Source organism: Eriocheir sinensis, chromosome 41, assembly GCF_024679095.1.
Source record: "Eriocheir sinensis breed Jianghai 21 chromosome 41, ASM2467909v1, whole genome shotgun sequence".
Lineage (NCBI taxonomy): Eukaryota > Metazoa > Arthropoda > Malacostraca > Decapoda > Varunidae > Eriocheir > Eriocheir sinensis.
This window is the reverse complement of record NC_066549.1, coordinates 5,345,976-5,371,421: the sequence shown is the minus strand read 5'-3', so window position 1 is coordinate 5,371,421 and position 25,446 is coordinate 5,345,976. Positions and strand designations below refer to the sequence as shown.

The window sequence follows — 25,446 nt, the reverse complement described above, 5'->3', positions numbered from 1 at the left end:
GAGGAAGCAACGCCATGAAACCCGCCGCAGACTGGAACTGACTGGAGGAGGCAGGGGTAAAGAGGTGGGCGGGTGGGTGGGTGAGGAGGCGGGGGGTAAAGAGGGAGAGAGGGGGAGAGATCGACCTTCACCTCACCTCCACGGGCCACCACCACCGCCACCAAAACATTCGTATTGTAAATAAACAAAAGACAACAATATGGAGCTAACGGTTGCTATCGGGGTGTGAGATTTGGTGCACCGGCTGCGATTGTCTACACACACTACAGTTCACACGGAGTCCCTTGCCCTCCCGCCGGCTTGGTAACAGCTGATGCGAGACGCTGGGCGGGGCGGGGCAGCGGGGCCGTCGGGGATGCCGCACCACGACGCACTAAGCCTTTTGATTGTTGCTTTGAAATAATCTGAAGTTGTCCCAATGTTAAACAGATGTGCGGTGCGAATCCTCGTGTACTGGTGGAAAGCGTGGAACAGGAGAGGCAGAATGTGGAACAGGAGAGGCAGAATAGAAGTAGTAAGAGAAAGAAAATTAGAGACGAGATCGAGGCGGAGAGGGATAGGATAGGAAATTATTAAGAGAAAGGTAATGAAAGATGAAGCAAGATGGAAATATGAGGAAGCGAGGAGGTAGTGAGGAACAGGAGAAAAATAGTAAGAGAAAGGAAATGAAAGATGAGGAAGAGGCGATGTTGGGAGGGCCAGGAGAGGAAATTAGGGAAAGGAAAATTAATGAAAGAAGCGGTGTAGCAGTGGAGGTGGAGAGAAGGGTCAAGATTCTTCAAGTCTGAAAGCTAATGAGGTTATCACGTCCATCCGTACCATATAGGACGACCCACACCTGTGTTCCCCTATCTGGAGTGCGTATGTATACCTCAAAGATAAGTCACGTGACCAGGTGCGTGACAAGGTAGACACGTGGTACAGTTTGTTCAAGCCACCCGAATCACCCGACAATTAGATAGATAACGGGGCTTCATGTTAGGACAGAAGAGCGACATTGAGTAGTATTGCCTTTGACATTATGCTTGTTTGAAATTTAATATAATTTTAAAGATTTGGCCTCATACTCGTGTTGACAACCCTCCTGGCGGCCGCGAGAGGCTTCAGGCAGTTGGAGACAACGGTGGCCCGAGAAACTGGCAGCCTTCTTTTTCCTACACGCACCTACCGCAGGCCAGAGAGCTTTGCCGCTACACACACGCACGCACGCACACGCCGTATCGCTCTAATCAATGTCCTGATGGGCTCTTCTCGGGGTTGTCTGGCCTTGTGTAGAACATTCCCGATAATAATGATGGGCTTTTTGATGGAAGACCTCTTTACCTACCACAGAGCAGACTAAACAGACGTGAAACTTAGGTAAATATTATGAGTTTTGGTGTGCACCGCCCGGCCGATCTGGCAACTCCGGTCTGGCCCTGACTCAAGACTTGCCTCCCTTGGACTCCGCCACACGTATCTAATGGTGTCCGAGGTCCTCGTAACTACGATGTAAGGCTGGCCACAGAAATAAAATTGCTCCGGAGACCCGCATTATAGCCCTGATATAATGTTCTGTACAATGGTTGTAATGATTGTTAAATTCCTCCCCAGTGTTAAAATTAATTACACTGTGCATGTAGTGGGATGTTCCAGTATTTTCCCCCCTTTCAGATCAGGCTTAGTGGAGCTTCCTTTGTGTGTGAGAGGGATTAGGCTGAAGGGGGCAAAATGAAGGGGGGGGGCATTTTTAAGATTTACTAAGCTCCACAAAGACCCCTCCACCCTGAAGCCGCCCCTGCTCGTCGGTGAACATCAAGTACGAGCAGCTTCCACCTCGCAAGAACATTATTTTAACCGCAAAGTATAAATATATCTAATTCCTTCCGTGCCTCTTCGCTGGCCTCGCCTCGGAGAGAGGTGGCCGCGCACGGCAACCACTTCCTGTTGGCTGTGGCGGGATGCTTCTCGAGATGTATCTAGAATAGTAATAATCATGACGCCTTCTGACCTACAATAATGGGGAGACATCTACTGACACCTGCCACAATCAACGTGAGGATTACACATGATACTTATGGGAGCCTATTGGAGGAAAGAGGGAGATGAATTTGACGTACAGAAGAATAATCAATGACTACTGAAAGAACCTACGCCATTTACCTGGGTTGATGCTACTGTTAAATAATGGGAATCTGTTTCTATCAACTTAGTGAAATAATCTGTCTGAGGAGTTAACGCTGCAGGATAAACTGGCATTAATCAAACATATCAAAACAAAGAACATGGGAGTGTCATGTAACCTCACCACATAACAACCTCCACCACTCTGCTCACCACATTGACGAAAGGACACAGGAGGGCCACGTCTAGTGCTTTATACTCGTGGCCTCGCTCGTTCTGTTGTTGGTGATGTTGTTCTTTATGTTGTTGACGATCTTCCTGGTGTGTCCGTCCGTCTCGTTGTGGTTTTTGTTCTGCTCCGCCTCAATCTTCGTCCTGTTCTTGCCGCTGCCCCGCGAGTGCATCAGCTTGTCGTCGAAGTTGTAGTGGTCGTACTTGTCGAAGTAGGCGTCAGACATGGTGGTGGCTGAGACACTGAGGATCACGACGTACAATAAGAGCAGGAGTTTACTAGCTTTCCTTCGCTGGGAGAGGACGAGTGGTGGCGCAGGGGACGTGCGCGCGTGGTTTTAAAGGGCGGCCGGGCTATACACCCTCCCTCCCATTGGTCGATATTATATTTAACTTTCTCCATGTGGTGCAATACGCTTCTTGTGATTGGCTGGCTGATGGTGGCTTGGAAGGAGTCGTGTGGTTGGGCTGACGTCAAGACCAAAACAAATACTGGTGATGTTGTGGTGGCCCTGGCCCCGAAGTGGTCCCCCTGCCTACCCCTGTCCTCACCTGACTGACGGGATTCTTTTCAACTAAGGAATTATAAGACTTGGGGTAGGCAAAACAGTAAATACCTTTGCTTCTAATAACGATAAGAGTGTCATGCATGCAACTGGTCTTATCATCGATCCATCCTAACCAAAACAATTCTGTTACGTGGAGAAATGAGAATTACTGCGAAATACCTACTGCTGTGAGTCATTAGATGTTACATGATTTCCGGCAAAGGGATGAGTTCTCCCAGCTGACTTTTACCCGTTTCTTGGGGGACGGGTTGAGACAGCACTCCAAACATTCTGGGCATATGTGGTGGCTGACATGTGCCCGAGCAGCCTTCCTCTCTCTCTCTCTCCCTCTCTTTTAACTCCCTGACCTCTACCAATTCCTCAAGCCAATTCATCTATCACATTATATTTTGAGTGGCATTGAAGGGCCCATAAGAGGAAGCTGGGAATATGCAAACACAGATAACGAAAATGGCATATAATTGCATAGTTAGGTAAATGATAGCCTGTCAGGTTTGAGGCTTGGGCTGTACATGTTGAGTTGCTGTTCTTATCTCTTGGTTGTCAACATTTCCTGTGCTTTGGTGTTTATTTATAGCTGTTCTGGTGTAGTATTTCCTCTCCTCCTCCTAGCTCATCCTCTTCCTCTTCTTCTTTTTCCTCCTCTTCCTCCTTCTTCGTCGTATAATAGTTTCAAGAGGAAGTCATGGCTGTTTTGTAATTCTGTCTTCCTTTTCCCTATGCGTTTTTTAATATAGTGACGATTCATCTGAAACTTATCGCCGCTGTCGTCCCTGTTGATAAGAAGAGAGAGAGAGAGAGAGAGAGAGAGAGAGAGAGAGAGAGAGAGACCTAGTAACTGGTTCGGCAACAATAACCTTCAGCCCACCGTGAGTCAGACAACCACCACACTGCTCTCTCTCTCTCTCTCTCTCTCTTACGTTGGTGGGGATGGTGTGACTAGTGGGTTTTTTTTCTAGGCTGGGAAGTGATACATAGATAGATAGAGAGATAGAGATAGGGGAGGAGATAGATTGAGATGCGTAGATTATTAGGGAGAAAAAACGAGCAAACAAGTTAGTGTAGTTGCTGGGTACGTAGCTAACCTAAAAAACGTAAACAAAAATAAATATAACTGTTTTTTGAAGTTGATGAAGAGGACTCTAATGAACTGGCATGCTAGACTTGATGGGTGACGAACTGACTCTTTTTCAGTAAACCGTCTATCCTAAAAACGTTTATAAGGATGGAAAAAAACAATTGATTGATTAGTTAGAGATGATGCAAGTTAGAAGCTACCGGAAGTGTGGGTAGTGAATACATGTAGTGAATGTGTTGTATACTGCGTTGTATCAAAGGAAGGAGAAAAGATAAAGAAGATTGAATACTGCTGGACAATGTCACTCTTATTAATAGGCTACACAAGATTACGATGAGGAGCTGATACCAAAAGTGATGATAGCAGTGTTTAGGATGTTGTTGTTGGTGGTGGTATTATGCGGGTGTTGTGGCGGTGGTGGCGGATGAGAGAGAGAGAGAGAGAGAGAGAGAGAGAGAGAGAGAGACTGCCAATATTGGTAGCTGAAGTATAAATTTTGCCATCAGAAGTAATTTTATGATTTTTTTATGTTTAGTATCATGTTTATAAGTGAATTTGTAGTTGTAGCTGCACTTGTAATAGTAGTAGTAGTAGTAGTAGTAGTGTATTTGTTGTGGTGGTGGTGGTGGTTGTAGTGGTGGTGGTATCATGCTTTCGTAAGTCGATGCAGCTCAGATGAATACCGATGTCGTTTGCATTGTCTCGTCTTCATTTATTGTTATACGAGCATGGGACAGGGAAAGGAATTAAGTCTTAATTTGCTTGATCTACAGTGATAACCTTTTGTACCTCATAAAGACTAATGGCACTATGTATGCGTGACGTGTGTGGCTAATATCAACATTCGCAGGGGCGTGGTGTCAACTGTTGGTAATGATGGAGTGCGGAGGTGGTGATTAGAACACGTGATGCAGGTTATCTTGTTTATGATGGGAATTATATCTTTTTAAAAATGAGAAATGAGAGCATCTTGAAGTCAAAGCATCGTATGATTGCAATTCAAAGATGTGTTGACGTCGCTATCTACACAAGTGCTGATCCTGCTGCCACTCGGAATGCCTTGGTGGCGGTGCAGTAGCCTCAGTCAGACCAGCAGCAGGCAGCGAGAGAGTCTGAGGCGCTGTTGCCAAACTTAAAATTTCTTCCCCATTTTTGCTGCTGCGGATGTCCAAGGGGAAATTTCACCTTCCTTGATTGCAGTAGGGTGTGAGTCAGCAGATGACATTGTAGAGAAAGTTCATTACGCAGGATGGTGTAAGATGTAATTGATGTTAGGTCATGTCCCAGCTCGTGATGATTATTATTATTATTTTTTTTATATTCTGGTGGAGCCCGGTACAAGCAGCTTATCTAACCCTTACCGCGCCCTCGATACCCCGCCCAGGCAACCGTGTGTGTGTGTGTGTGATCCCTAACATATGTTTCCTCACTATGCCCATTATTGCTGAAATAACTTGTCTGTCATCAAAGCGTCTCTCTCTCTCTCTCTCTCTCTCTCTCTCTCTCTCTCTCTCTCTCTCTCTCGTGTGTGTGTGGTGTGTGTGTGTATGTGTGTAGATAGGTAGATAGATAGAAAGATAGGTATAGAAAGACAGACACATTCTTACGACAGCAATTTACAGTTGACATTTCATTTTTTACCCTGTTGCACCACATTACGCGGGGTACCTACATTTCAAGATGCCACAGATAATGCCAAATATTGTGGTCACATGGTGCAATATCTCCAGCCTCCCTCCGCTGACCCTGCTGCTGCCCTACGGTGCTACCATCCACAATCTCAAACATTTCGGCGCCCAACTTCATATATTTATTTGACAAGGCTTACGTAGGAGTTTTGGGGATTTCCAGGGTAGTGTAATGACCCTGGTGGTAGTTTTATCCTTCTTCTGTACCGTGAATGTGAACAAAACACTCATGAAACCCCGATTAATCTCTTTTTCGGCCTTTGGAAGTAGTTGACATGAGAGGTGGAAGCGTCTGAGAATCCCGACCCTGCACATCCGGGCATGTGGAGCGGTGGCCGAGGCACGTCCTTCGTAACCAGCATTATTAAGTTATTTTTTTCTCCTTGTTGTGCGACACGAACCTGTATAATTAGGTTCAATGTCTCGTACCAGAAAGGAGGTTAGCAATGGTGGTCGGTCCTCAATCGTCTACGTTGATGGTTTTCGTGTTCCATTCGTCTGTAGCTGTCTGCACTCTGCGGACGGGAATGTAAAGCTTGGCGTTCACGAGGTCAGCAGTTTAGTTTGGCTCGCTCTTCCTGTCTGTGTGTGAGCTGGAGCGAGGGTCGAGGTCAGCGCTCTTCTGTCGTTTCGTGAAATCGCTTTGTTCTAGACCAGTGCTTCCCTTCCTTTACTTCTGATAACTAGACAAGAGAAGAGTAAACCAATGAATATGAGTAGAGGTATAATAACATGCAACCATAAAAGCGGGGAGCGTTTTACTCACCATGGCGATTAAAATATATCTTTGGCAAGACAATTTTGAATCCACGTGATTATTTTTGTTCTTTATATGTCAAATTATCATTCTCTTCAAATTGTCATCCTCTGGGAATCTAGCTGTTTATACATAGACTTTCAGGCTTCAAAATATCACCATCCTAGTGTCATGCAGAGTACGTGACAAGAAGTAAATAAGTACTGAATGGTGTTTATTATAAGAATCGGCTGTTTATTTCTCTTGGCTAGTGAATTGTTTTATCGCGGCGTACGTGTTGACCGGTGCAGCATAACAGTCTGATTGCCCCGTCAGCTTATATCGTGTTTTCCTGTTTGTTTTATCGCCGAATGCACGCTCATCACTTCCTGTTGATTAAATAACGCTGAGCTGAGAGAGAGAGAGAGAGAGAGAGAGAGAGAGAGAGAGAGAGAGAGAGAGAGAGAGTAAAGGAGCTTATACCTCTTAAGACTTGTATTTCACCTCGTTATTGTGTAATGCCACTCTTCGGTAGTAAGTTAATGGCATCAAAAAATAAAATTATCATCATCATAATTCTTCTTATTATTAGAAATTAATATTATCTCTATTATCATTGTTTTTGTTTTGTTATTATTATTATTATTATTATTATTATTATTATTATTATTATTATTATTATTATTATTATTATTATTATTATTATCACTATCAATATTATTATCATATTGGCATTATCGTTATTATCATTGCCATTTTTATCATTATTATTACTATTTTAATGGTTTTATTATTATTATTATTATTATTATTATTATTATTATTATTATTATTATTAGTAGTAGTAGTAGTAGTAGTAGTAGTAGTAGTAGTAGTAGTAGTAGTAGTAGTAGTAGTAGTAGTGTTATTAGTATTAGTATTACCATGGGGGAGAGAGAGAGAGAGAGAGAGAGAGAGAGAGAGAGAGAGAGAGCGCTACCACGGTCTGTTTCCTTCCTGTGTTGCATACTGACGTTAACTGTAGGTTATAGCCACAGATCTCTAGTAGCAGGCAGCGATCCATCAGCGAGGCCTACCACCTTGCCTACCACCACACCGCCGCCAGCACTCCCCGGCCTTCACAATAACAGCGAGGCATGACCAAGCCTGGAAGAACCTGCTGGACTGACTTGTTTGCCGGGGGGAGAGTGTGCATGTCCGACGGGAGCTATTATTTCACCCGCCTAGAAGAAGAAGGAGAAGTAGGAAAAGAAGAAGAAGAAGAAGAAAAAGATGAAAAAGAAGGAAAAGAAGAAGGAAAAGAAGAAGAAGAAAATAAAGAAGAAGAAGAGGGAAAAGAAGAAGAAAAAGAAGAAGGAAAGAAAGGAAGGAAAAGAAAGAAAGAAAGGAAAAGAAAGAAAGCAAGGCATGAAGGAAAAGAAAGAAACGAAGGAAGGAAAAGAAAAAAAAGAAAGAAAGCAAGAAAGAAAGAAAGAGAAAAAAAGGAAGGAAGGAAAAGAAAGAAAGAAAGAAATAGAAAAGAAAGAAAGGAAGGAAAAGAAAGAAGAAAGGAAAAGAAAGAAAGAAGGAAGAAGAAAGAAACGAAAAGAAAGAAGGAAAAGAAACAGTTTAGTCTGAAAAATGAGAATGATAGGTTTATTATTTATCGAAGAAGGTGATGAAGAAAATGATAGATAAATGAAGACGGTTGTTTGTTGTTGAAAGAAAAGGAGAAGAAGAAAGGAAGAAAGAAAGGAAGAAAGAAAGAAGAAAGAGAGGAAAACTAGATACATGACGACGGTTGGTTGTTCAAGAAGAAGAAGAAGAAGAGGAAGAAGAAGAAAAAAAAGGAAAAGAAAAAGAAGAAGAAGAAGGAAAAGAAGAAGACAAAGAAGAAGAAGAAGAAGAAGAATTTCGCAAAGTTGCCACGTCCGGCAGTGTAACACATAATCATACGAGTCCTCTAGAGACACGTCACATATACCATTAATTTTACCTTGAGGGCGTAAATAGGTTATACGAGCAAAACTACTTTGTGATGTTATACCCTTCAGGAGCGGCGATGCGTCGTGGCCTGAATCCACCTAACACCTGTTTTGACACCTGCGACACACACACACACACACACACACACACACACACACACACACGTGTCTAATCTACAAACAACAACAAATAATGCATGCAACAGGCTGAGTACGACCATAATAATAATAATAATAATAATAATAATAATAATAATAATAATAATAATAATAATAGTAATATAGCCAATATACCAATGATCAGCTAAAGGATTTAATTCCCATAAAAAGAATATGTGATAACCATGCATTATGATCCTAGTGTTGAGTGTAAATATTACTCATTTATCTAGATAGGCACTTTTATTTTTCTCTGTACAGTATTAAATAACTATACTGTCTTGAAAGTCTTAATTATAATTACTATCAATGCAATTTTTCTTTATACATGTACTATTCTTTTTGGTGTGGCCGATAGGCTCTGACTTGCGCCCTTGTTGTATATTATTGTTGCAACACTACCTATAAAAAATACAATACAGAGCTACGTGCATAGGCCTACACGTGTTGCATCGTCTGCTATCGCCCAGGAACCATACATATTCTCAAACGCTTCGCCGCTTACACACTCATAATTGACAGGGTTTTTGAAGGGGTACTGGGCATTTGCAGAGGTACATTTATAACCCTGGTGGTAGTTTGACCCCTCTTCTGTACCTTAAACGTGAATTAACACCCATGAAAACCCGATTAAACTCCATTTTAGCCTTTGGAACTATATGACATGAGAGGTGGAAGCGTCTGAGAATACCGATCCAGGGCTGCCCGGTGCCGTGGATGGCTATGCAAGGCTTGATCCTGTCGAATAATCCAGTCAGATCTGTGTTAAGGTCAGGCGTCAAGGTTACATGGTATTCTTTGTTTGGATGTCGTTTGTTGTCTTACCATCATTCATCTCTATCCTTACATGTGACTTAGCTCGATAGATACATTCTCCGTTAGCATGGGTGAATGTCTCGTCGGCCTCCTTAAAAATCCTGCCAGCCAGTCCCCCGGAAGCTTTTAATATAGTTACTGTTCCTTTGTCTTGGCACCACCTCAACTTTTTTTTTTATCTCCAAAGAAGCTCCCTCAGCCTTTAGTAAATATTGATAAATAGATAATAAATAAATACTCGGGGATGTCTATTTTTATTTTTTTATTTTACAACAAAGGAGACGGTTCAAGGGCAACAGAAAGAGTGTAGACTAAAGAAAAATAAAATAAAAACCGTTATATTGCTGCTCCCACAACAGAAGATAGTATAGAGTGGCCATAAAGAGAGATCAGTTTCGGGTGGAGAGGTGTCTTGAAGGTTATACCAAGGAAACTGTTTTACGTATTATAATCATGTACTCCTAAATTATCCTTGGGTTGGAATGTCTTGTGAGGGAATGGCAGTTCGAGTTTAGACTTGAAAAAAAGTCACCTAGGAAATAATCATGATCTCGAAATGGTATATTGTGGCTGCTTCACGTATTTTAATGGTAGACTGTCTTACCAAAATACTATAAAAGCGCCACATAACTGTCACCTTGTGTGTGTGTGTGTGTGTGTGTGTGTGTGAGAGAGATGGGGGGGGGGGGGTAAATGTGGGTACTATAATTATCCTTTACTTGCAACAATAAACTATCAAGCAATCAATCTTGCACACCATCTGACATCCAACCCAGCGCCCTTTAAAGCAGAAAGTATGCAGGAGTATGTACGATCGATTAAGCAGAGAATTAGCCTTACATGGCCTTATATAACCATGCAATGACCTCTGACCCGACAGTACTTTCTCTCACCCTGTCTCTCTCACCCTATCTTTGTCTCTCTGATCGGCGGTATTGTCTCTCTAATTGGCGGTAACACTTATATAAAACGCAGGCTATGGAGATTCACGGATCGAGGCTTTCCACACCTGTTTCCACACCTGCCACAAATTGGGTTCTCTTTCTCTCTCTCTCTCATCCTCTCCTTGTCTCTCTGATCGGCGGTATTGTCTCTCAAATCGGCGGTAACACTTATATAAAACGCAGGCTATGGAGATTCACGGATCGAGGCTTTCCACACCTGTTTCCACACCTGCCACAAATTGGATTCTCTTTCTCTGTCTCATCCTCTCCTTGTCTCTCTGATCGGCGGTATTGTCTCTCAAATCGGCGGTAACACTTATATGAAACGCAGGCTATGGAGATTCACGGATCGAGGCTTTCCACACCTGTTTCCACACCTGCCACAAATTGGGTTCTCTTTCTCTGTCTCTCTCATCCTCTCCTTGTCTCTCTGATCGGCGGTATTGTCTCTCAAATCGGCGGTAACACTTATATAAAACGCAGGCTATGGAGATTCACGGATCGAGGCTTTCCACACCTGTTTCCACACCTGCCACAAATTGGGTTCTCTTTCTCTGTCTCTCTCATCCTCTCCTTGTCTCTCTGATCGGCGGTATTGTCTCTCAAATCGGCGGTAACACTTATATAAAACGCAGGCTATGGGGATTCACGGATCGAGGCTTTCCACACCTGTTACCACACCTGCCACAAATTGGGTTCTCTTTCTCTGTCTCTCTCATCCTCTCTTTGTCTCTCTGATCGGCGGTAACACTAATATAAAATGCAGGCTATGGAGATTCACGGATCGAGGCTTTCCACACCTGCTTCCACACCTGCCACAAATTGGGTTCGCCCCCCCCCCCCCCCTTGGAGCCCCGCCAGGCCCAGCACACCACCGCGGCGAGACTCGTGTTGGCCAAGAATAGGACGTGGAAACAGAGACGTGCAGCCACCACCAGGTCAGCCCCTCGTGCCTCTGGTTAACTCTCGTGTGTGTGTTAAGAGTGGGTGAGGTCATACCTGTCCCCTAGAGTGAGGTAATGGAGGGAAAGGAAGGATGAGTAAACCGTGTGGGCGGGTCACTGTTTAGGTTTTTCTTTATAACGGGACGTGGATCAGCTGTGCCCCTTCGTCCCTGTGTATTTTCCTGGTTTTCCTCCCTCTATGAATGCACTATTACTCTCCTTTGTCTCTCTTCAAGTAGCCAGTATTCACATGTGTCTCCGAGTTGCATAGTGGACAACCCTCATGCCAGTCAGGGGCGTGGCCATCCCCTGACCCCTCCAGCTGATTGATAGGAAGTGTCATTTACTGTTGAGGGAATTTTTTTTGTGATTTCTGTCCTTCATTTGGATAATATTGAGGTTAGACTAGTCGCCTGGTTTAGCCAAGAAGTCATTAACCCATTTTTTAGGTGGTTAGGTTGCCTGATATGGTGGAGTTTGGAGAATTACATACCGGTAATGAGGTTAGGTTGCTGTACTTTGGGTTTATTAATTTCTTTATTTGGTTGGGTTAGATTAGTGCAGATCAAGATGGACTTCCAATTATTCTCATGGTACATATTGAGGTTAATCTTCCTAACACTGCGGTAAATATGGAGAATCACTGCGTGCCTCCAATATTTCTCCCACGGCAATAATAAGTTTTCCAAGGTATCACATACTGTTGTACTACTCTAGTTTTACCGCCGCATCCTACAGAATCTTACAAATTGTTGCTGGACAGACATTCAACATATGTGAATTCCTCTTCTCAGCGGCTGCTTGAGGTGTTTATTAGTGCCTGGGATCTGTAAACCTGTTCTTGGTGTTTTCATGATTTTGTATAAATATTCATGTTTCTGTAGCAGTTATTTTAGCTATTATTACAAATTCTCTTAACTGTTTTCTGTTTAAACATGTGATTTGAAGGAAAGGTGATTATTAATACTTGGAAAACTTTTTTAAATATTTCCAGGTTACACCTTTTGCCTGGCATGTACCTTTAACATTGTGATTGGGAGCAGTTGTAGCCCAAGTCTCACAGTGTGGATGAATTACATAGAGCCTGTTGCTGATGATGACTGACACAAACAATACCCACCAATCATATGTGTTGTCCTTTGCAGCACCATGGGTAAGAAAAGCAATGCAAAGAAAGGTCCCCACCGCAGCTCTGGCCCGGCCAAGCTGCTGCCTCACACCAGAGGGGAACTGACTGCCATCGTGGATAATGTATTCAAACGTGAGTTGCAGAGAGAAGCAGGTTGTGTGCATGTATATGTTATATAAGAAGGAAAGGTGATAATGTAATTACAGTGATGATAATTAAATGAAACTGGAATAAGTAAACTGACTAGATGAAGTTGTAACCTCAATAGACAGAAAAATTGTACATCACCTCATGATACTCCACAATACTGGTACTAGTGGCACTAAATGGGTGCTTAAATAATGTAAAGTTAGGGACATTTGCTATAGTTTGGCACCTTCCAAAAAACCCAGTCAGTTCCCCTGGTTAAAAAAAAAAAATAGTTCTTTCTCTTCCCATGACCTCCCTTGCTCCAATAAGACCCCTTTCCTCATAAGCCTTTCCAAAAGCAAAAAATATATATTGAGCCACCAACAATTCCTGGCATGCCTAACTGACTTGAATCTTGCTTCAGGATGCACCAAGGTTCCACCGGCCACGACCCCCAGCCCAGCACAGGAGTGGGCGGAGCACATGGAAATCTACAAGCTTATTGAGAAGATCAGGGAATTAGAAAAAGGTTTGTATTTTAACATATTAGTCAGTAGTGCAGAATTTGTCTTGTAATATTGCTACTGGAATGATTTTTGATGGCTAGTGCCAGGCTGTGTATGACCTGGTCAATGTGGTCATAATTAATGTTATTATTATGTATACGTTACTAAAGTGGTACAATTTTTTCTTAATTAATAAAGGTTACATTCAAAATAATGGTTCATATCCAAGGGTTTTCAAAACATTCATATGTAGATGATAGATTTATACTATTATTTTTTGTAGAAAAGTAGTGAAGGTGAAGGAAGAAACAATGGGAGTAATTCTTTTTAACTATGATACCACACTTGGCACCCTTATTGGATCCACTTTTCTGAGGTGCAGCTACAGTTTTCAAGTACAAGGGAGGGGGATGTGGAAACACCTACTCTGAGAGGGTGGGCTTGCTAATTTCCCCACTTTATACTGATGATAAAATGCTCAAGCGGATGATTCACATTATAAAGAAGATGTTACCTCACAATAATTGTTAGATATTATGTGGTGTTCCTTCTGTTTCTTAGAAATGGCTTACTGTTTTTTTTTTAAATTTAAGGATTTTCTTTTATCTTGTCTGTACTCTTTTTCTTAATAATGGTCCTGTAATTTATTTTACTTTGATGTTTTTATTGCACCATCAATTGTAATTTAGTGGTTGTATGCCTGTAAAGTTTGTTGCACTCATTTTGAAGATTGAAAACTTTAACTAGATATTTAATCCCTGCATTATTATTATAACTTCATATAGTTTTGATACATGTTTTCATGGCCTTGTTTATCTAATAATGATTTTTATTTTCAGACATTCAGCTGCCACAGTATTCTCGACTGGAGCAAGTAATTCCTTTTATGGCCTGGCTCAAAGAGAAAGATATCACTGTAAGTAGAACTGATGCTGATACTGGGGCCTGGGCCAGTCAGTGAAGGGCAAAAGGTGTCATTTACCATGGGTCATAATTCTAATTGCAGTATATTGTTCTATTCCAACAATTCCAGTATGTTCTGTCAGTGTTTGTAGCTTCTGAAACTGTATTTTGGAATGTGTGTGTGTGTATGTGCTGTGTTGATGTGGTGTCTCAGGCAGACCTTGGAGTGGTGACAAGACTGATGTTATCATTTTCTTACTTTCATCTTATGTCGGTGTTCACACATTCAAGTAATTTATTGCTCTGTTGCTGAATATTCAATTATCAATGAAAAGTTGTTTTGCAAAATAGTTTAGATTTTTGGATATTCACTTTTAATCAACTCTGCAGAACCTTCATCATCATGGAAATGTGTTGTATGGTATCTAAGTCCATGGAATATTTTTGAACAATATAGAAACTTGCCAACCAATAATTGCCTATAGTAGCAATCAAAACCAAGAAGTGTTACATCCAGTTCATTTCTAACATTGCTTGGATGAATGTTCAGATGACAGGTGTGGAGGTGGCAGATTATGGGCCAATGGGGCTGGGCCTGAAGGCTTGTAGGGATCTGAAGCAAGGGGAGGAGGTGATCGTGGTGCCCAAGGAGGCCATGATTACTGAGGAGACGGCCAGGAAGTCCTACCTCGGTGAGTGACATGTGACTGGATGGAGACTATTAGATTTTGGTTTAAGGATCTTTTACAAATTTTTCATATTTTTACTGTTCAGGTTGTATGAATTTTTTTTTCATGCAGATGCTGGCTTACTAACTGGGAAGTGGATGAATGGAATGAATTAAAGTTACATAGTTAATGCTTATATAATTTAAATTTTCATGTGGAAGTTAGAAGGATTTAAATCCGATTTATGGATTGCGAGGGAAGATGGTAAATATCTGGTCTTCAGATGCTCTGGGTTTTGTGAATGACCACTTGTTGTCTCCTTATATTCCTTGTGTTCATGATAAATGGAATATCAAACATCTCTATGGGGTTGAAAGGGGAACTAACCTTTTTTCCCTTGTGTTTGTGGGTTGATTCACAGGTCCCTTGATTGAGCGTGACCCCATACTCCAGCACATGGGCAATGTTTGTCTGGCGCTGCATGTTCTGGGGGAGTTTGTCAACCCCAATTCCCCCTGGCAGCCCTACCTCCGTCTCCTGCCAGCCTCCTACCCCACCACCCTTTACTTCACCCCAGAGCAGTACCAAGCACTGAAGGGTTCACCCGTCCTGGGTAGGTCCTCAACAGTATTTCTACAAGATCATATTAGAATTATATTGCAGTAATTAAGTGTTATGTATTTTGCAGTTTATATAATGGAAGATATGTACGTGGAGCAATGCACTCTTAACAGTTGATATTCTAGTTTAAGTAATAATCTGCCTAGTACTCTCTTGTGGTGTCTCTTAACACTTGGTGAAACCAATTGACTCCTTAACTCATGATTTTTTGGTTGGATTCAATACCTGTATTTAGTAAAATACATAAATATAAATATAATTTTTGAAGAGTATAGGTTGTACAGACCATAGACCTTAGCCATTAAACCATATAAAATACACCTTTTATCAACTGTTCATTTTGACACTTGCATGTTTCACACCTCAAATAATTATAATGCAAGGTTAAGTCTACTAGAGTAAGTTGTATAGAGAAGACTCTGATGTGTTTTGCCTATGACAGAGGAGGCTGTGAAACAGTTTCGTAACATAGCACGGCAGTACTCGTATTTCTACCGCATCCTGCAGTCGTCCCCGGAGGCCAAGAGCTGGCCCATCAGGGACTACTTCACCTTCGATGCCTACAGGTGAGGACAGAAATAGAATATGATTATTGAAGTAAGGATTAGTAATGCAATACACATCGAATAACCAGTGCTTTTGCTTTATTACCTGTATATTTTGAGTTTTCATAGTGTTAAGAAGCAAAAGTGACCCATTGTTAATTTGCAGTGCAGAATTGTTGTACTCTTATTAGCTTTTGTATTCATGTATCATTAAACACTGTTGTTAGCACTGATATCAACCTTGAAATATACCAGATGTGGTTCAGGCAAAAGAAATCAGTAAATTAAAAAGTAATAAACTGGGTATAACAAAAAATGGAGACAGGGCAGCATGAGCATAATTTCAACTTTTTTTCACTATCCTTCATTTTATACATATACAGTACTACCCACCATCCTCTCCTGTTGACTGTCACACACCTCCATATCCATGAATACCTGGAATGACCTTTGTTTTTTTCAAAGCTAAAAAAAAGTTCAGTTGTAAAAATTCAATCTGTGCAGCCCTGCTTTCTTTGAATCCTGCTTGTTTATTGCTAGCCATGTAATTTCTTATTCACTGTTATGCTAAATATGCTAATACCATGATAGGTGGTTCTTATTATCATTGATCTGTTCTATAAAATAACATTGCCAGAAGATTATTGATAGATATTATTCTCCATGTTTAAAATTATTTTTCATTTTTTTATCCATCCCTGGCTGGTGATTGAGACCACTGCATCATCAGACCATGGTCAATTACACACACACTATTCTATTCCTTATTAACCTTATGTCAACACATTTCTTCTCTGGTACACACCATATTGTTATAAACAATCAGTTTTGCCATGCCACTAGTAATCTCTGCACTCAAGACCTACATCACTGACACTTGCCCTCCCCAGGTGGGCTGTGTCAACAGTGATGACCCGGCAGAACCGCATCCCCATGGCTGGTGGGAGTGGCCAGCTGGCCCTCATCCCTGCTTGGGACATGGCCAACCATGAGCAAGGGATTGTGAGTGATTAGTTATATGTCTGTTGAATATCAACAGTAGCATTGCATTTGGTAGGTGGTCAAGTCCAATAAAGTTTGATTTACAGATGTCAGTATATAGATAAAATCAGTAAACATTTGCCTTTAGTGCCTCCATGGTGAAGTGATTAGTACTTCTCCCTTTCAGGCTGGTTGAGAAATGGGTACCTGGGGATACCTGGGGAAAGTAAACTTTGAAAGCATAGATGTCACACTGACTCTGTGTCCCGTGGTAATGAGTTATTTCCGGCTCAAAGGCCATTGTGGTGAAGATGAGCAGTGAAGCAATGCACAGCTTTAGCCTATGCCCCTAGCTTTACCTTTACCTTTATGCAGTAGGCTAAGCCATTGTCATATGGTTGGAATCTAAAAAGATTCGCATGAAAAAAATGCTTAGAGACAAAGGTAAAGTTAGAGGTATGTGCTGTAGCTGCTCAGTGTGTCAGCACTCATTTGTTATCTCAGCTCATGAACCTGTGGGGGATAAAAGCCTGTTACCCTGGGACACAGGGCCAGTGTGACTTCTGAGTTACCACATTTTATTTTTCCCACATTTCCCAAATACCCATTTATTGATCAACCTGAAAGGGAGAATGAACAGCTGAGTGGGCTGCATGTTGACTGCCCAGGCAAAGATTGGACCCAGATCCACAGAGTAGTAGTTTGAAATTCTAACCACTACACCACAGAGGCACAAAGGAAGAATAAAAAAGTTCTTGGGGCAAACTGGGGCCCTATTTTTACCCTATTCCATATCACCTTTGTCATCTGAATATTTTAGGTATTTTGCAACAACCCTTATCTTTAGGTAACCGCAACTTTTTATTTCTTTCACATCTCTGGCCTTACCCTACTTAGTAGTATAGGAAGTAGAGATAAGATATTTGGGACAAGCATTATATGTCCATTTAATACTCTGAGTCATTCCAAATCATCATTCATCCTTTTCCCTCCCTGTATGAGAGACATCTCCATGAGCATTGTTTCCCCCTTCTCAGTACTCCACCGACTGCGATGAAGAAGGCCAGGGTTGTCGGTGTCTGGCCCAGCGTGACTTCACTGCCGAGGAACAGTTCACCATCCACTACAGTCAGCGAGCCAACACTGAGCTCTTCCTCCACAACGGCTTCACAGACCCAGGTTCAGTCATGTCCTAGAATTATTGATTTTAAGAGAAAAATAAGTCTGACATTGACTTACTGTTTTATGAATACCTCCAGATATTCATATTTTGAGTTCTATTTTATCCCCATACAGATAAAAGTCAGTGAATGGTGTTTTAACTTCTACAACATTTATAGCTGATTGCTTCACAATGTTGATAAGCTATGTTCAGATTCTTTCTTTTTCCTATCTAACTGTGTTTGCATGTGATTTCACATTCCCTTTTTGAGCTCTTTTGGAATAGATGATATGTATTTAAGTGTGAGCATCCATAGCTAATAAAGTATGCATATATGCAGACAACAAGAATGACAGTCTTCCCATCAAGTTGGGAGTGAGTAAAAATGACCCGCTGCACCAGGAGAAGGTGGCCCTCCTGGCCTCCCTGGGGCTGCCTGCTGCTGGGGCCTTCATGCTGGTGCCCGGCCTCCACCCTGTCTCTCCGGGCCTCCTTGCCTTCACCAGGATATTCTGTATGGATAAAGGTCAGTATGTTCAGACTTGCTGACCCTAATCAATCAACTGACTGATTTTAAGACACAACAGCTTGAGTATTCAGTGGTGTCTGGCCTGATTCATTAAATTTTTTTGCCCAAAATACATTTCCATTGCAGTTCAATCAAAGAGTTCTTGAAATAACTGGAAACCTAGAAATGACAAATAGATTTATGTGGACCTTAGACTTTTAAAAGTTAAGTAGATTATTTTATAGCAAGAACTCTATTAGAAAGGACACAAGATGCCCATTTTTCATCATTCATTCACTAGGTAACTCTCCACACAAAAACCTGTGTGACAAGAAAAGTAGAGGCAGTGGTTACTCATCTGCAGTTTATGTAATTACTCCATGTAGATGAGAAAAGCTATCAAGTTTTCACTGATATCTACATTTAGATAACTGTATGCTGATTCCATGCTACATGTAGATGATGAAGTAAAATTGTATTATGGACTTCAGAATGATATTATTTCTGCAGCTGTGTGTTTATCTACAGTTATACATTACACTCCAATACATGTACACCATCTGTGTTGGCTTCTAGCACAGCTCTTTGAAAATTACATAATATGAGAAAGAGCAAGAAGGGGAGAGAGGTTAGCTTTGATCACGAGTAGACTGGTGTGACTCCAAGCACTCCTCTACAGACTCTCTGGCCAAGTGGAAGGAAGACGGGGAGAAAGCGCGTGGCTTGCTGCATGAAGACTGTGACGTGGGCACCACTGTGGAAGACAAGACCTGGGCCTTCCTGCATACCCGTGTGACCCTCCTCACCAGGGCTTACCCCACCACTCTGCAGGTGATGGTTCTGGCTGAATTAGCTTTATTGGTGTGGATTATTTTTATGTGGATCATCAATCATCTTCATTGGTGTGGATTATATTTATGTTAATAATCAATCATCTCCATCGATGTGGATTATATTTATGTGGATCATCATTCACTCTCGTTTTTTATAATTATCGTCATCTGAACCCTATTTACAGCTCAGTGAAAGTCACTGCATTGATCCAAAGACAAGTTCACTTCCATTTACCTAAATGATAACATCTGTGTGGGCACTTTTATTATACCTGAATGGGACATGTGACTGCATCTCATTTCCCACCCATGGTTATTACCTGTCTAATTGTTTTAGTTCCCAGAATTTGAGTTGTGCTAGTGTCCTGTATCCATATACAGTATGCTATTTAGCTTTTTGAATCCATGGATATTCTCTGCTTCCTCTATCTCTTCATATTTTTGTGCTGGCAGGAAGATGAAGCTTCACTGAAGGAAGCCTCAGAGCTGGATGCCCTCCTGCGGTCTCAGCTGATGTGTGAGAAGAGAATCTTGAAGGACGCTGCTGCCTACCTTGCCTCGCGCACCACGAAGTGAGTGGTGGCACCAGCAGCAGCAGCAGCAACAAGGTCGAACTGAAAAGGACTTGTTAAAACTTGCACAACTTGATTTGCTTTGCAAGATCTTCAGCCTACAGGACTATTATGAATGATGACGTGATGACACTATTTATCTGTTTGGTACTGATTACATTTTTCAAAAAATATAGTTTTTACTCAGCAAATTATTTGCCTGTCACTGCCAAGAGTCTGCTAGGTGAGGAAGAAAACATGAATGGTAAATGCTTATTGTTCCAGCAGTGTTCACATTTCCTGTGAGAAAAATCATCAGCAACATTGTCTATTTAATAAACCATTACAAAAGACCTATTGTTCTTAGTAAATGTTCTGATCTTATTCTCGGTGCTTGTTTTGCCAGTTTTCCTTTTTCTTATTAATTTTGTGGTCCTTATCTGCCAGTAGACCAAATCCAATGCTGGTCATGGTGCAGGAAGCATGCTGCTGGTGAGGGGGGTTGCTGCAATGCTTCAAATGTGTATACTTTTTAATTTATTGTAACTATTTAGGTATTAAATAACTAACATTTCATCAACAAACCATTTCCCACAGCACCTGTGAGGGAATTTTCTGAGAACATGGAAGAGAAAGCAAAGATGGAAAGATAAGCCACTAGAGTTACCCAAACTGTTTTCAGAACTTCCTTCTTCCTTCCTTTTTGGAAATACGATTTTTTTTATTTATTTATTTTATTTTTTATTTTTTTTTATAGCAGAGTTGAACAGGATGCTAGAGGCTGCTGTATGCTGGGAAGGAAGACCTTTACCGTCCTACTAACAACAACATATATATACTGCCTGATGCTATATACTGCCAATGTGAAGATGCTAATAAAAAAAGTGGGAGGAAGTGACATGAAAGGCACAATGCTTCATGTTGAGTGGCCTATCATGTTTCCTCACACTTGGATACGTCTTTCAACCAGAGGGCAGTGATGTTTCTCAAGAAGTTTCTGTTCGAGTCCCAAAGATGATTTTTCCGAGTATGAGGACTAGAGAAGGAGAGAGGTGTGCATGGTTACATTGAAAAGCAAGACAATAAAACCTTAACCCGTCCGCTGCAATTGACATGGATTTGGGTTTCACTGGTAGCCTGGTAACATATACTCCCAGGTCTTTCTCTGCCTCTGTGGTGGATAGTGGAGTGTTTCCCATGTGGTATTGGTATGCTGGATATCCTCCCAAGGTTCATGACTTTACATTTTTCTTCCTTGAATTGTAGCAGCCACTTTTTGTTCCATTCCTGTGGCTTGGTGATGTCTTCTTGTAGGAAATTTGCAGTCAAGGGGTTAATTGATAAAATGCAGAAAGAAGAAAAATACCTTACATCATAGTTTAATTTGCACTTTATTATTTCTCGAGGGGTCATTTTCCCAGCTTTTTGTACAATGCTTAATGAGTAAAAGGGTAAAAAAAAGCTGTGATACAATAGCCTAGTATAATGTCAGAATGGCTCTCCCGTTCCACAAGAATCTCTGCCATTCTTAGAGTTCATGGCTCCTGGGTCTATAAGGACTCAACCTGCCTGGCTCACAATCAAAAGAACCCAGGCTAGAATTTGGATAAAGTGCTGATTTTACCCGGCACTATGGTCCAAGTACACCCTTATTATAGCATGGGGGCTGCTAATTTCCTGTGCGTGGGACAATGTAATAGAGACAGGCTTATAGTAGTGGAACTGTGCATGGCCTAGACTACCTATGAAGTCCTATATCTACCTCTGTATTGAAAAAAAAGCCGAGGAGGGCATATTTCATTCTAATATGGTAATTAAGACTATAAGCCTTAACTGGATATATCATAATTCAATCATTCATAATAATCATCAGTCAATCATAATGTGTTTATTAAAAAAAAAACTGAGGCATAGCTTGTACCGGTAACAATTAACTCATTACTGTACACATTAATGTTTCTCGCGGGGAATCAGAGCAATATATACAAATGGGAAAGAAGGAAGCATGATATATAAAAAAAGTGGACCGCAGCACAGGACAGAAAAAAAAGAAGTTACGAAATTTTTTAGCCCAACAACAAACTCGAACTCGGAGTGACCCAACATTGCTAGATTGTCGTACTCTGCCTCTTATGTTTGCCGATTTCCGACCCAAAAACTGCCTTCATCACCCAAATATCTGCCTTAATATATAGTTATCGTTTAAATGGTTAATTATTGGTGTTTCTTGGCAACAGTTATGGGCCAGAAACCGGTAAATACGCGGCTCTGTGTACGATTATCCGGCAACCTTGACTCAAACTCGGGACAGTAAACAAAACAAATCGGTGATGGCGGGTTGCTTGCTGCGCGGGGCTTCTTATTTTGTGTTATTTTTGCGGTTTATCACTCGTGTCGGTGCCTGAAAAGCTGTGGAATAGTACCGGAAAGTGTGGACGTTATTTTGAGTTGGTTTTCATCTCCCCAACTAACTGCAGCTGCTCCAAATCAAGGTAAATGTGTTGTGGGTTTTGTCTCTGCCATCTTAGCTATTTATCTTTTTTTCTTTTCATTATTATCCGTAAACGTTCCGAACTATACATCTTTCTTTTTCTATCAGTGACCTTAAACCGTTTCTCTTTATAATGCTTGTAGCTAACCTTTCCTAACGTTTTTTATTGTAACTATTTCTGTAATTTTGTACCTATGATTTTGTATATTGGTAACTATTGTAACTTTTTTTTATTGTATTGTATTTTTATTGTATTGGTCCTGTTTTTGTGTGATTACCTGTGGCTGTGTTTGTTGAGACTTTTTGAGACCTCGATGAAGCAGTGTCTTGTGTCTGTTTGTCTGTCTGGAGGGCTTGTAGAGGCTCATGGTGTGCCGCAGAGGCTATAGGTACAGACTAAAACGGGTAAATCTGAACAACAGTCACTTCATCCATTTCTTTTAATTTCCTTTCCCATCCCATACAAACTTGGGGATGTGTGGGAATACGGGAACGCGTAACCTATTGTAGCGTGGCCTAGATCCATGTTCTCTTACGTATCGGGCTCCTATTACGACTATTTTCTAAGGTCATAGCGAAGATAAACCGTTTTCATGGGTGATATTCCAGTTCAGGGTGCAGAAGTGTAGCTAAAACTATCACTAGGGTCACAAAACAGTCCAAGAAGAGCCTTGCAACTTCAACCAGAGGCTTTTCAAACAGGCGTTAAAAAAATACGGGATCTAGACTCGACAGACAAGCTCAGGTGAGGCTGTGGAGTGTTTAAAGATTCACCGCGTCTTTGTGAGTGTTAAGAACCAGGTAGGAATGTTGCAGGTGGCTGTGGTGAGCTGTGAGCGTCACCACCACTCGCGTCATAATACTGTAGGTTGTCCGGGGGCGTCCTTGCCCTGGGAGGATCGGCGGGGCGGGCGGTGCTCCGCGGGGGGCAGCCTGACCCGGTCGGTGTTCGAGTGCCTCACGTGCCGGCGGGCTTCTGTTGCTCGGAGACTTGGTAGTTGTTGACGACTGGCTTTTTCGAGCATTTGATGACTGCGTACGAGATGAGAACCACGAGGGTGAACACTGCCAGCGCTCCCATGAGGCCGCTGATGATGAGCAGCCCGCGCAGGGGGAACACGTAGTCGTTCCGCTGCTCCTCCCGCACGAAGTTCACCTTTTCTATCTCGTTCACTGTTTGGTCCGGCTCGAGTGAGGGTCTCGCGGGGCGGGGGAATTTCCTGGGTGTTCGGTCCTCCAATGGGGGTGTTATGTTATGGGTGTTGTGCCTCCTGGTGGGCATGGCGTCCTCCACTACGGTTGTCAGAACGGGTGCCCTGTGGTAGGGGTTAGAGGGTACCTCCTCCACGGACACGGACACGATGGACACATCCGAGGTCCGCACCGACGGGGGTGACGTGACCGTTGTGTCTGCCGCCGGTGGCTGTGTCGTAGGCAGCAGGGTGTCTTCCGTGGCGGCGATGGTGGTGGCCAGGGGAGCTTCAGGCAGTGTTCCTGGAGTACCCGGGGTCCAAGGCTCAGGGTCTTCGGTCGAGGTCGTGTCGAAGATAGGAGGGACGGACGAAGGATCTACGTCAGGCACCTCTTCTCCCTGTCCCTTCTTTATCTTGCGTCTTTTGTTCTTCCTTCTTCTTCCTCCCTTGCCTTTCCTCCCCTTTTTTCTGTTTTTCTTAGTTTGTTCCTTGCTGTCTTGTTCGATGTCGTCGCCCTCCCCTTCGTGATCGGCTTCGGAGGGGGAAGCTATCCCTCTGACATCATCTTGGTAACCTTCCTCGACGACTGCTGTATCAAGTCCATGGTGTGACATCTCTGGAGGAGTTGTGGTGGTGGTTGTGGTGTCGATAGAGGTGGTAGGAGTAGGTGGCTTTAGAAACTCCAGGACATCCTTCTTTCCCGCTCCACTGCTCAAAAACTCCCGCAACTCGTCGAAAGTGATGCCCCTTTGTTCCAGTAGCGCGTGCAGGTCCGCTTGGGAGGCCAGATTCATGATCTGCATCACGTGCTGGAAGGTGAGGGGTTTGTGGTCCTGGGTATGCTCAGGGGAACGACCTTGGTCGTAGTCGTGATAATTAATGTAGTCCTCCGGCTGGTACTCGGTGGTCGTGTTTAAGTCGAATATACTTCTCACGCCTTCTTCTTCAACTGTCATCTCTTCCTCGCCAGTCGGCAACAGCCTTGTCTGGCGATAGCCACCATCAAACACGGGGTGCGTGGGCCCTCGGCCCCTCGTCCCATCGTCACCGCTGCTCGGGAATCTGCCCGTTGACCCCGCCTTCCACCGTCCTGTCGGCCTGAAAAGAGCGAAAGATAATTATTAATCTTATTGCATATTTTCATCACAACCTAAGGAACAACAAAACACACAAAAAATATCTCTTTCTGGCTAGGTTACTAGATTATAAGGTTGTAATGACACCACTCAAGAAAACTACCACAAGAATACAGAAAAAAAAAATACGCAAGGGAATTAAGAATCTGCAAGAGGCGAGTCGATCTATGCATACAATGCAGCTCCTGAAAACCAACAACTTGCATTCTCTCATTCCTGTCCATAAACGTATACCTAAGCTTTAAAACTCGGTCGTATTTGCACTAACCGCTTTGCTGCTAAAAGAGACAGCTGTGGCTCTTGACAAAATTGGAGGAGGAGCAGTGTGCGCGGTGGATTAGGAGGAGCAAGAAAGTGGTCGCCGTGCAGGGAGTGACATAATAACAGGGTGCCGTGTGGCCTACAAGAAACTGTCCCCCGCGTTGTGAGTCACGTAATGGCTTAATACAGAGTGACCAACAAGAAAATATGCGCCATCTTGTAATAAGCTCACTCACTCTCCCTCCACGGGGCAGGAGACGAGTAAATCATTTACTATTATTATTATTATTATTATTATTATTATTATTATTATTATTATTATTATTGTTATTGTTATTATTATTATTATTATTATTATTATTATTATTATTATTATTATTATTATTATTATTATTATTATTATTATTATTATTATTATTATTGTTTTTCTATTAGTTCAATACATACAAGTTTACCACTACTACTACTACTACTACTACTACTACCGTACTACTACTACTTCCTCTCCTCCTCTGTTGTTCTACGGTCAACTGAAGTATTTTGAGGCAGCGGGCTCGTCTCATTTAATTAAGCAATGACGTCAACGCCCCTAACTTG

General features: G+C 42.2%; 2 protein-coding genes across 5 annotated transcripts in view; one reads left to right on the top strand and one right to left on the bottom strand.

Moving 5' to 3' along the window:
• The first annotated feature begins 2,574 nt into the window (after positions 1-2,574).
• Positions 2,575-25,446, top strand: part of LOC127009545 (actin-histidine N-methyltransferase-like) — a 77,871-nt gene continuing 54,999 nt past the window's right edge. The window contains exons 1-12 of one of the 4 annotated variants that reach the window (XM_050882720.1): positions 2,575-2,931; positions 12,378-12,493; positions 12,915-13,019; positions 13,836-13,912; positions 14,450-14,591; positions 14,989-15,180; positions 15,631-15,754; positions 16,624-16,735; positions 17,752-17,893; positions 18,217-18,402; positions 19,064-19,215; positions 19,671-20,121. In XM_050882720.1, the coding sequence (XP_050738677.1) occupies positions 12,382-12,493; positions 12,915-13,019; positions 13,836-13,912; positions 14,450-14,591; positions 14,989-15,180; positions 15,631-15,754; positions 16,624-16,735; positions 17,752-17,893; positions 18,217-18,402; positions 19,064-19,215; positions 19,671-19,793 (1,467 nt within the window). In that variant the 5' untranslated portion in view covers positions 2,575-2,931; positions 12,378-12,381 and the 3' untranslated portion in view covers positions 19,794-20,121. Of the gene's footprint in view, positions 2,932-11,084; positions 11,227-11,382; positions 11,407-11,807; positions 12,039-12,377; positions 12,494-12,914; positions 13,020-13,835; positions 13,913-14,449; positions 14,592-14,988; positions 15,181-15,630; positions 15,755-16,623; positions 16,736-17,751; positions 17,894-18,216; positions 18,403-19,063; positions 19,216-19,670; positions 22,261-25,446 lie in introns of those variants that run through there. The other 3 variants (XM_050882718.1, XM_050882719.1, XM_050882721.1) reach the window with 3 other exon arrangements.
• LOC127009543 (uncharacterized) overlaps positions 21,141-25,446 on the bottom strand; it is a 54,790-nt gene continuing 50,484 nt past the window's right edge. The window contains exon 5 of the mRNA XM_050882717.1: positions 21,141-24,550. Coding sequence (XP_050738674.1) covers positions 23,218-24,550 — 1,333 coding nt within the window. The 3' untranslated portion in view covers positions 21,141-23,217. The remainder of the gene's footprint in view (positions 24,551-25,446) is intronic.